Raw genomic sequence first — 12,298 nt, forward strand, 5'->3', positions numbered from 1 at the left:
AAAATTACTTGGCCTGAATCCCCATCCAAAGCATGTACTGCCTCTGGACAACATCTGGATGCTTCTTCACAAACTCTGCATCAGGGGAAAGCAGGAACTCCCAGCCCTTGTTGATACGTGGAACTGCCATTTGCTCCAGAAAGTCCTTCACATCCTCAGGGGGGAGCTGGTCGATAAAGATGAATAGATAAGGTTGATTTGCCAAGGCTTTCTTCAGTATAATGATCAAATGCTGTTCTATTTAAAAATAGCATTGTTACATATGCTGAATGACAAAGATTTGAACATGTGTAGGGTGTTTGCAAGGTGAAAATACCAAACCCAATGCAAAACACCAAAAAACTGGATTCTGTACATCACAAATAGCAAACCTCTTAATGAAATATGGCACAATTCATTACAATATGATAGTTCTCTTCTGATATGTGAAAATGATTGAAACCCTAAAAGTTAAACACTCAATATCTGAACATATTAAGTACTCACCTTCTCACAAATGTATCCATAAATTTATAAAACTATATTCAGACATTGTTTTAAAAAAATCAATTCCCAAAAATGATGAGTTTGGATAAACATTGGTCAAAATTTGTGCCTTTTTTTGTCAGTGTTGGAACGTGAGTGTACCGCATAGATCTGAGAGCTTGGATATATAGCACAGACATGCCAGAGGGGGTAGTTATGTAGGAGTCAATGAGAGAAAAGGAGTACTATATTTGCAGAATGTTACAGTCCAACATTTTGCTTTGTAAATATATCTTATAGAATTGGTTGTTTTTTTCACATTGCTGAAAATATCATGGGCTTAATTAAATTCAATGTCAGCAGCGAATCTGCTGAACTGCATACCTTGATCACAGCAGCTACTTCTTTTCGTACGACCCAGAGATCCTGTGTAAACTTCCACATCTACAACAGGAGAAACAACGAAAAGTAAAATTAAATTTAACTACCCAATTTTACTGTGATACTGGGGTTAGACAAAGACGTAGAAAGACAGATGCAAATATGAATTGTACTTCCCTAACTTGAGAAGATTAAGGGGTAATCTGATAGCTTAAAAATGTGAAAGGAGTTGTTAGAGTAAATGGAGAGAAACGGTTTCCTCTGGAAAGGTGGGGGATGGAAGAAGAGTTCAGAACAATGGGACATAATGCTAAAATTAGAGCTGAACCATTCGGGAGCAAAGGCAGGAAACAATTTTTCAAAAGGTAATGGAAATCTAGAACTCTCCAAGTGTTTGCTGGAAGTGAGTCTGACGGTTACAAAGCTGAGTGTGGAAGATTTTTGCAGCTCCTATCTGGAGGAAAGACAGGGTTTTGAGCTGTGAATACTCCTATGTTGCTTCAGTTCACTCTGGTGGGTTTTGTAACCAGTTATAACTGATCATCAAATTCATCAAGAAAGTACATTCTTTCCAAGTATTTCTTAAACCCTACACTTTCCCAATGACATTAGAAATAGGAGGCATGACACACCTGAAAAGGACAAAATAGACTTGCTTTTTCTTGAAAAAAGTCAGAGGAGTGAACTAACAGACACCTTCAAATAAAACTTGAGGTAATCACCAAGCAATCAATTGGGAAATTCAGGAGAAAATTAGAAGTAGAATTAGAATTAGAATCCCTACAGTGTGGAAACAGGCCCTTCAGCCCAACAAGTCCACACCAACCCTCCGAAGAGTATTCCACCCAAATCCATTAGCCATTTCTCTATATTTACCCCTGACTAATGCACCTAACATATTCCTCCCTGAACACTATGGGCAATTTAGCATGGCCTACACATCTTTGGATTGTGGGAGGAAACCGGAGCATCCGGAGGAAACCTATGCAGACACGGGGAGAATGTGCAAACTCCAAACAGTCACCTGAGACTGGAATCGAACCCGGGTCCCTGGTGCTTTGAGAAAGCAGTGCTAACCGCTAAGCCACTGTGACACCCAAAGAGTGGTTGGAATGTGGAATTTGCTACCACTGGGAGTGGTTCATGTGAATAGTTTGATTTAATAGGAGGCTAGATAAACACGAGCAAGCAAGGGGATAATACAGCGAGTGTTAGGAGAGGAGGATTGGAGGAAGCACATGTGAAGCATAAACATGGTAATGGACTGGTTACGCCAAATGGCCAGTTTTATCATGTATTCCATATATACCATGCAGTGTTTTGATTCAGAAATGGGATTGCAGTTCTCTCATATACTCTACAGTCTCTAAGCATTCAGAATCACACTGTAATAAATTCAGAATCCTGGTGCTCAGTACATTCCTCTGAACCGGCTGATTGGTTTCTCTACTTCATAAATCAGCAAGATCAATTAACACATTATTAACAAATACATCCATCCCATGGATGTTGTTTGGATTTATTTAAAAATGGGAGAAAGTGAGGACTGCAGATGCTGGAGATCAGAGCTGAAAAATGTGTTGCTGGAAAAGCGCAGTAGGTCAGGCAGCATCCAAGGAGCAGGAGAATTGACGTTTCGGACATCAGCCCTTCTTCAGGCTTATGCCCAAAACGTCGATTCTCTTGCTCCTTGGATGCTGCCTGACCTGCTGCGCTTTTCCAGCAACATATTTTTCAGCATTTATTTAAAAATGGCTTGGACATTTAAAGGTACCTATAAAACTGAAATGATAACACAATGCACATATTTTAAAACTTGGGAATCTGAAGTGGAGGGATTTAGGGAGAAAATTCCACAGTTTATGGCAAAGGTACTTGAAGGGAAGGTTCTGAATGCTGCTTGAGTGAATGAAATTGAGGCCAGAATTGAAGGTGAGAAAGGTTTTAGGATTGAAGGAGGCTTCAGGGATAGGGAGGAGTCCAAGCCAAGGAGTGATTTAAAAAACAAAGGTAAGACTTTTAAAATTGTCCAGATATTAGATCATATGTTTATGGTTTGCTCCACACCAGACATATCAAGGCCATTTCACAAAATGGTGAACCAAATCAAAATCTGTTTTGACACTGGAAAAATCATAGGCCAAGCATTTCTGTTGTGAACTCTCTATAAATGCATTGATGAAACTATGCCATTTTAGATGTACAGCAAAGATGAACAAGTAAAATTCCTAAATTTCTTCATGACTTACTTCATTACTTCAAAAGAACACCCACACAGTCTTACAATCTCAGAGCATCACAAAGCATTTTAACCGATAAAGCAGAATATGATAATCAATGAGCACAAAGCAAGCTCTCATAAATAGTAATGAGATATAATGAGCAGATAATCTGTTTCAGTAATGTTGGATTTGGAGATAAATACAGCAACTTCTCAGAAGAATTCACATAAGATCTTTTATGTAATATGAAAGGGCAGACAGGGTTTGGTTTAATGTCATTTCTGAAAAATGGCAGCTCAACAGTGCAGTGTTCTTTCTCTATAACCCTGGAGTATCAGCTTACATAATTTCTCAAGCCAGTTTCCCAATTCAATACTTTTATTGGGTGACCTGTGCTGTCAAGAAACACTCCAGACTTTAGCCATTTCATTTTCACTTCTCTTTCTTGTTAATTAAGTAGAACATTAACCAAAAGATAACCCTGTAAAATATCTCCTTGCAGTTTTACTCCATGAAAGTACAACAGAATTTTACAGGTCAGCTCTTGTTCAACTTTTAACAGAAATGAACATGTCAGAACTGAAACTGGAAAGGAACAAGTCAATGAACAGCAATAATCTCAGATCCATTAGGTCTCAGGCTTGATTTTGCTGGTAGCAGTCTGTCTGAGGGAGGAACTTGTGGGTTCATATGCCACTTCAGAAACTTCAACCCCTAAGTCTGTGGTGCACCCTCTACGCCTTACAGAGGGAGTGTTGCACTGTCAGAACACTGTCTTTTGGATGAAACTTTAAACTTGACCCCTACTCTGCCCTCATTTAATACATCCCACTGTACCATTTTAACAAATATCAGAGACTTTTCCACCATGTCACAGCAGATATTTATCTCTTAACCAACATCACTAAAAATGATTATCTGATGATCAACTACCTGTTTGTTGGAGCTTGCTGAAATGCATGCACTTCAAAAGTACTAGACTAGCTGTAAAATGCTTTGGGACTGCCCATGGTCATGAAAAGCACTGTAGAAATACAAGCCTCTCTATTCTATTCAACTTAAATAAAGTAACAAGCGATCATGTAATATTGGTGTACTTACAACAAAGTCCCTTCCTCTACACAACACTTCAGCAGCAACTCCACTGTGCGGGCTGCAGCTATCCTTCGGATACAACACATCACTGCTCAAACAAAGATAGTAACATGTTACTCAAGTGTGAGAAATGAAAATATATTTAGGAGTACTTGAAGAACTATAACCAAACAGTGAATTAGATAGGACATGGTTCTTGATATCTACATAATCAGCCTGAGTATCCTGTCAACAGATTTCAAGCTCAAGCTCCCTTAGATCTTTGGGGTGAGTGATCTATGTCACGGGTTCCATTACACTGAAGGACATTAGAAACTAGAGACAGATTGAGGAGGAGAGATTAGCCAGGGCACGTGTGCCCTTCAGTTTACAAAACTAAGGGGAGGGGGATGGGGGTGCAATGATCTAATTGATGTATTGAAGATGAGTAAATGATAATATAGTAAACACAGCAGAGAGAACTTTTCTTCTGCCAGGGGTCCTGAATATGGGGGCATTAAAATCACACAAGGTCATTCAGGGGTCAAGAAGCATTTCTTTACGCAAAGGGTGGTGGATGTTTGGAACCTTCTCACTGAAAAAGCCATCAAAAGGACAGATAAACTGAACACTTAAAAGCTGAAATTGATGCTTTTTCCTGGTGAGTTTGCTAAGGAATATGGAATATCAGCCATTGTAATCAAATTGTGAAACAGGCAGGATAATGTCCTCCTGTTCTGATAGCAGACAAATGTTCTCCGGTGCTGCAGTCTTAATGTTCATAATCAGAACTGTGGACATTTAAAGACTTACTCCCAACAGCAATTACCTGCATGCTCTGTAAAGGCTTCAATAATGATATCCATTAATGTGTCAAAGTTTTCCAGGGATTTAACCATTTACGTAGCAGACAGAGTTCCAAAATCTTGTATTTCTGGGGTCTTTTGGATGCAATTGTCCCAAGGAGTTTCAAACAGAAGAACCAGGTAATAAGTAGATAAGTGAGGTTGAAAATATCATGCAAAATATATCTTTGGGTTTGGAGATTTCCAAAATGAACAGCAAGCTGGGGTGGGTAGTGGAGAGACGTGCAGACTGTACAGTCAGCCTAGTTGACTTTGAAGGTACTGCAGATTAGTGACATCCCTTCATGTAATGCATTTCTAAACCAGCAGCTCCAAACAAGGAGACTCTTGCTCAGAATTTGAAGGAATATGCCCTTCAGTTCAAAGGGCACAACTTATTAACTGTCTCACGTCACCCACCTCCTAGTTATATGCAATCAGTAGGTTTAAACCATAAGTCATTATACACCAAAGGTATCACTGATTGCGAAGGAACTTGCTTAAGTGAGAAGTAGGGTGCTACATATACACCCAACCTGAAGACAGGCTGCAAAATGTACTGTAACAGCTAACTGTTCATTAACAGCATCAATGTAATTGTTTAGCTGAAACTACTAATAGACAGGATCAAGATCTCAAACCAGTGTTTGGTACCAAGTAAACATCTCATGGGAAATTAAATAACTTATGAAGCCTGGGGGAAATAAAGGTCACTGGAGGACTCTTCCATTGATGTAATTTGGTTCAAAGATGATCATATTTGGTCAGCTACAAACATGAGTTTTATCAAAGGGAACCTGCATTAATTAAATAGCTAGTGAGCTATTGTCAGTATGTACCTTTTAACGACCCAGCACCCCTGAACCAACATCGCCACTTGCTGAATACAGCGCAGGACCGCCGTGGAATCAACTCCTGATCCTAGAAGACCCATCAGATTTGCAAACTGGACAACTTTCACTATTTTGGGGAGAAGAAATAAATAAAGTCCATCAGAAATAAAACTGTGTACATTAAATAACCTTTGTATTAAACTTACTGTGAGCAATGTTATCTCCAGACCACAATGTATGTATACACAAAGAAAATCTCATTTTGCACAGATAAAATTCAAATCAAACAACAGAGGCCGAATTTTACAAAATGTGCCCTGGACACAGCCTTGCTTACTGGGAGAGTTCCCATGCTGACCAGACAAGTGCTCCCAGGACCCCATGCGTCAGAAGGAAGGGAGAGGTGTTAAACAGAACTATAAAAATCACCCATTTATCAGCTCAATACCACAACAACCTTCATTTACACAGTGCCTTTAAATGCAGTTAAACATCCCTAGGCCTTTGACAGTAATGACATCAGACAATGTGATACTGAGCCACATAAGGAGATATTAGGCAGCTTTATCAGAGAGACAGCTTTAAGATGCATCTTAAAAGGAGAGCTGTGGGAAGGCAATTCCAGAGCCTGAGCTTGGGGAAAATAAAAAGGCACAGCTGCCAACAATGGATCAATAAAAATGAGGAATGTATTAGAGGTGAGAAATTAGAGATTTGTAAATGTTACAGGGATGAAAGAGATTAGAGAGAAGGATGGACAAGGCCATGGAGGAATATTGTAAGCAAAAATTGTAGATTCGAGATGGTGTCAATTTGGTCATCAAGCAGAGGGGTGATTGGTGAACAGGGCTTGGTGTGAGTTGGAAAATGTGCAAGAGATTTGCGTTAGCTCAATTTTACAGGGAGAAGTTGGGATGGCAGACAGATCGTTGATGTGCATTTGGGACAATGCACGAAACAAAACTCATCCCTAGATGGTAACAGAACACTCACCATTCTTCATCAGGGTCCTCACTTGATCTGTGAGGGGAAGAGTCCGTAGCTGGGCCATAGACAGCACATTACTGGGGGCCAGAGGGACCTTCCTGCAAAGAAAATCAGAATCGCTGAATCTCAATAATGCAGCTTTACCTGCAAAGATTTGCAAATCAAGAGAATGATTTTAAAAATTGCATGGAGGTAGCATTATATTTCAATATGGGATTGAGCCCAGCAGGTCTAAGATATGAAGGAAAGGAATTGACTTACGATTCCTCTTCTTCAACTGGAGGCATCAACATGGATAAATATTCACTGCAGAGAGACAGGAAACAATGACTGAACAGAAGGAAAGACTCAAATTCACACAGCAGTCTTCACAACTCAATTAGGCTTTTTAAAGCCTTGATTCAAGGTTTTAAAAAGCAGAAACCATGCTTGTCAAACCTGGTGTAGATTAACAAATTATGAGGATGGTGAATCAGGCAACTTAATCTGCTGCTCTAAAAACTCTCAGGGGGAGATTAAATCAAGGGATATATGCAAAAGGCAAACTGATTAAAGATATTGTTTCTTCATAATGGCGTATGTTGTAGAAGACTGGATGAACAGGAAAGGAAAGATCTTTACAAACAGTTATTGTCAAAAAGGATCACAGTCCAGCTAGAAACCAATGCAAACAGGGTCCTGGTCTACAAAACTCATTCCATGTTAACTGGGTTACATGTGGTTTTAGTGAAATTTCATACCATTCAAGAGCTGCATGAAAAATTAGCTATGGGTTCAGTTCAAGGTAATTATCCAGTGAAAGGGGATGGGGCTCAACAAGGAGGTGATCCTACAGCAGGCTGCTTGCCAGTACTAACTATGCATTTATATAGTACCTGTCATGATGCAGAACACACCGAAGCATTTCAATCAACAAAATAATTTTAAAATGCAATGACAGCTGCAATTTAAGAAATGCAGCAGTCAAACTGAGCTCAGCAAGCTCTTTCAAACAAGAATTGGAATAATGACAAAGGTAATCTGTTTTCTGAAGTTGATTGAGGAATAAATGTTCACTGGAAGAGGAGAAAGAATTCCCCTGCTCTTCTACATCATCGTGTTCTGAGATATTTAATGCCCAGTCTGAGAGCAGAGAGGGTCTCAGTTAACAACCTTAGGTGTTCAGCTTTCTCATGCTGTGAAAGTATGCAACTGCATCAAGAACAGGAAGGATACAATATGCAGGAAGAAGGAAGCTAAACCAAAGCCACGGGTTACCAGCTTGGCTCACAATGTACTATCAATTAATGCTGGGTAACAAGAAAACGATTTAGTTTGTTGGATCTGTTTGGGAGGTGAATAATTTTTTGTTCTTGCTCTTCCCAAGTCTTGTATCACTTCCACTCTACCTGCTGACAGCTTATCTGTGAGGAAGTGAAGGAACAGTAGCAGCTGCTCTCTCAATCCCTAAGTCCCTGAAAATTGATTCTTGCCAGTTTTCTGCTTCCCACCACATTGTGCTTAAGCTGGCAAATCGCAATTGGTGGAATTTTCTGCTATTTTCAGCACTTTTGAGTCAGGAAGTGGGAATTGGCAAGAGGAACAATAGACACCCACAAGTGCATGAGCAGCTGCTTCTGAACCTTGGGGATTGGGCGATTTGACAAACCTCTGCCAATTCCTGCAACCAGAACCCCTTGACTGTGCAAAACAGATATCTATTAGTATCAGGCAAAAACAGGTGAACAAAATTTAGATTTTATTTTGAAAGAGTAGGAATTGTCTTCTAATGGAAATAGATTATAAGTTTATTAAAACACTGCTCAATCACTGTAATTCTCCATTCCCATTCTAATCTATACCTCCTACACTATCCCACTGAAGGTCAACACAAGCTTGAGAAACTGGCACCTCACTTTTTTGATTAGGCTTTTACAATCATTCAATTTCAACACCCAGTTCAAGTTTCAAATAATACCCGTTGCTCCAATTTACACAGAGGCAAGTGCTTATAGTGATTGTTGTTGTTGCCATTTTCATCTTCTCCAAACAGAAACGAGAAGCAGTTGTAGGTCTATACCCACCTTTTCTCCCTTGCCCACCACCACCACCGTTTGGATTTTACCCCTCATCCACCATATCACAGATCTTCTCTTCTGCTCTTCCCCCAGCCTTCACCTGCACTTGTTAATAATGTTTAGATGTTTTCACTTTTCCAAGTTTTAATTAAAAGTAATTTATTAGGAATATTAACCCCTTGCTTCTCTCCACTGATATGCTTCACCAGTTGTAGGTTTAGACACACTTAAAAAGGATGTATTTTATTGGGGTTGAGATGAAGTGATATTATCTATATCTAAAGTAAATAATCCTTGCAAATGCCCAGCTCATACCTTGGGGATTTAGTTAACTCGGTTGTCTCCAACATGCCAGCCAGCTGACTGAAAAGATATTGCCGCTCGTGTTCAGACCGGCTGTCCTGTATACACAACACACACATCATCAGTAACTCCATATAGAAAGCATTGCCACCTTGTGCCTGTCACAGACACAGGAAACACTGCCCTCTTGTGTCCAGTTCCAACTGTACAATACATCATAGAGACAACACAATGCTCTGTCAAAAATTCTGGAAGGTACTTACTGAATGGTTCGACAAAATTTAATAATGACAATATTTGCTAGTTTTGTAGCAAACCTATAATTACAGAATTTTACTGGGAGCAGGTGCTGGCCTGCCTCTTTAAAATTACCATGCATCACCGTCAGTAAATCTTTACGCTGTTAAAAGATTCTGAACTAATTTCTGGAATTTAATAAGAATGGTACATGATTACTGAAATAGATCAGGGCAATTCATTTTCTATTGCTGGAGACATGAATTAAAAAAGGCAGACAGATAACAGCTATTGGCAATCAGACTCCAACAGGAAATGCCCAGTTTATGCACAGGAAGTATGGCATAGATACCAATCATTCGGTCCAACTAGTCCACGCTAAAGTTAATTAATTTTAGTCACAATCACAGTATACATCAATTCCCTTTTCTGGTACTCGTCTGTTTCAAACTTCAAGCAAGGAAGCAGAGCAGGTCACTTGGCCCGGAGAGCCTGCTCTGCCATTCGGTAAAATCATGGCTGATCTGAAAATGTATCTGGTAGAATGTATTCAAAAGCAAATATGAATTATCGATCTAATGGGAACAGAAGTTATCAAATAACTTGGTTCTATTTCCAACAGGAGAACAACTAAACCCACATTGTGGAAAGCGAAAGCCATTCAACAGCAACCCTGGGCTTGTTTGACCTTAACATTTACAGATGCTTAATGAAAATGGCTCCTTGACTGGGAATACAAGCCTAGTGTCAAACTCCTCCAGCCATTCTCACACTGAAGGGCGCAGGTTCATGATTTTAAGCAAGTACAAACACATCTAACAATGTCAAGCTTCTACAATTTCAAAAGGTCAAGCGCTAATAGTTTAGCAAATAAGGCAAGTAAAATGAACACACTCAGAAGCCTAAGAAAAATATGGAATAGAACTGGAGAATCTAGGACTGAACTATAGCCACTTCCTTAAATACTACATATAAAACAAAACTAAACTGTTTTTAAGCAATGAGAACATATTACACAAATCTACTTTAAGTAAAATTGTGGGATGTAAAAAAGTAAGTTTCAAACAGGAAGATATTATTTAAAGTCTTGCACAGTTGCTTTGACAATGAGAGGACACTTAGCGCACCTTCACACCACAGTAATGGAGGTGATACCAGGGCTCTTCTGCTTGTTTCTTCTGCAGGAACTCATAAGACTGGATACGACGTTGTCGAGCTTGCTCACTCTCAGGACGTGAGAAACGAACCTAAGGAAATCATGAGAAAGACTGTTCCTGATTACAGGTATAACTAAGTTCAGAACTGAATATATCACACAATAAACCTTAGGACACTGCACTGGCTTTGGGGAACCACATTTAATATAGAATGTTTCATTTTGATTTTGGTAATACTAACTGCTAAGACAAGTTATTGATCTCATACCATAAATATAAGTATTTGCAAGTGAACAGTACCTTTGCAGTTTATTTTTTTCTCTCTGACAAGGTCAGCTTTCACTGATCATTTCTAATTGCCATTGAGACAAGGCTAGGAATAAACAGTGAGTAACTCACCTTCTGATTCCTCAAAAGCCGTCCGCCATCTACAAGGCACAAGTCAGGAATGTGATGGCATACCCCTCACTTACCTCAATGATTGCAGCTCCAACAACACAAGAAGCTTGAAACCATCTAGAACAATGCAGCCTGCTTGACTGGCACACATCCATAACTATTCACTCTCTTCCCACTGAAGCTCAGCAGCAGCGTGTCTCATCAAAAGACGCACTGCAGAAATTCACCAAGGTTTCTTGATAGCACCTTCCAAACTCTCAACCGCTACTGTCTGGAAGGAAATGGGAGGTAGATACACGGGAGCACTACCACCAGCAAGTTCCCTTCCAAGCTGCTCCGCATCCTGACTTGGTAATACGTTGCAGTTCTATCACTGCTGCTGGGACAAAATCCTGGAACTCCCTGCCAAACAGAATTGTGGATGCACCTACACCAATTGGTCAGCAGGCAGCTCAAGGCGGCAACTCACTGTCACCTTCTCTTTAAGACTGAGAAGTGGTTGACCACTTCTCAGAGTTTAAATTAATTTTTCACATTGGAAAGTCAACTAGTGAAGTGCCACAAGGATCAGTCCAAGACCCTCAATTACTTACCACCTATTTAATGATGTCGATACAAATATAGATGGGAAGGCATGTTGTGATGAGGTCATAAGAAATCTGCAAAGGGGACGATTGAGGGAATAGGCTAAAACTTGGCAGGTAGAATTTAATGTAGGAAGGTGTGAGGTCATGCAGTTGGGTAGGAAGAATCAATTGGCAGACTATTATTGAAATGGAGAGAGACTCCAAAAAGGCACAACACAGAGGACATTGGATGCTCTTGTGAAGAAAACAGAGTTAGTGTGCAGGTGTATCAAGCAGTTATCAATGCAAATGGAATTATTGCTTTATTGGCAGTACTGTATACAGTGTTTGTTACTTAAGAAAGGATATACTAGCGTTGGAGGCCATTCAAAAGAGATTCACTAAGATGGTTCCTGGGATGAAGAGACTGAAATATCGAGAAATGTTAAACTGTTTAGACCATGGTGCATTAGAGTTTAGAATAATGTTTCAGCAAGGTCACCCCTCAGACACGATTTGGAGAAAGTTTGTCAGGGTCGATGTTAAGGTCTTTCCACCAGTAGGAAAATCTAAATCTAGGGGACACAGTTACAGAACAAGGGGACTTATTGAGATATGAAGGAATTTCTTCTCTCAGAGGCTAATGAATGCCTAGAAGCTCAATCATTGAAAGTGCTTAAAGAGGAGTCATTGAGTCATAGAGATGTACAGCACGGAAACAGACCCTTCGGTCCAACCCGTCCATGCCAACCAGATATCTCAACCCAATCTA

The 12,298-nt window shown here is 39.8% G+C and overlaps 1 protein-coding gene across 1 annotated transcript in view; it reads right to left on the reverse strand.

The window, feature by feature from the left end:
* The window catches only part of polr3e (polymerase (RNA) III (DNA directed) polypeptide E), a 71,167-nt gene that overhangs the window by 24,436 nt on the left and 34,433 nt on the right, over window positions 1-12,298 (reverse strand). Inside the window, exons 10-17 of the mRNA XM_060840210.1 lie at window positions 10,532-10,651; window positions 9,180-9,265; window positions 7,069-7,113; window positions 6,814-6,905; window positions 5,827-5,947; window positions 4,170-4,251; window positions 850-909; window positions 9-166 (exon numbers count right to left, since the gene is read on the reverse strand). Of these exons, the coding sequence (XP_060696193.1) occupies window positions 9-166; window positions 850-909; window positions 4,170-4,251; window positions 5,827-5,947; window positions 6,814-6,905; window positions 7,069-7,113; window positions 9,180-9,265; window positions 10,532-10,651 (764 nt within the window). The remainder of the gene's footprint in view (window positions 1-8; window positions 167-849; window positions 910-4,169; window positions 4,252-5,826; window positions 5,948-6,813; window positions 6,906-7,068; window positions 7,114-9,179; window positions 9,266-10,531; window positions 10,652-12,298) is intronic.

Source organism: Hemiscyllium ocellatum, chromosome 20 (genome assembly GCF_020745735.1).
Source record: "Hemiscyllium ocellatum isolate sHemOce1 chromosome 20, sHemOce1.pat.X.cur, whole genome shotgun sequence".
NCBI classification, from domain to species: domain Eukaryota; kingdom Metazoa; phylum Chordata; class Chondrichthyes; order Orectolobiformes; family Hemiscylliidae; genus Hemiscyllium; species Hemiscyllium ocellatum.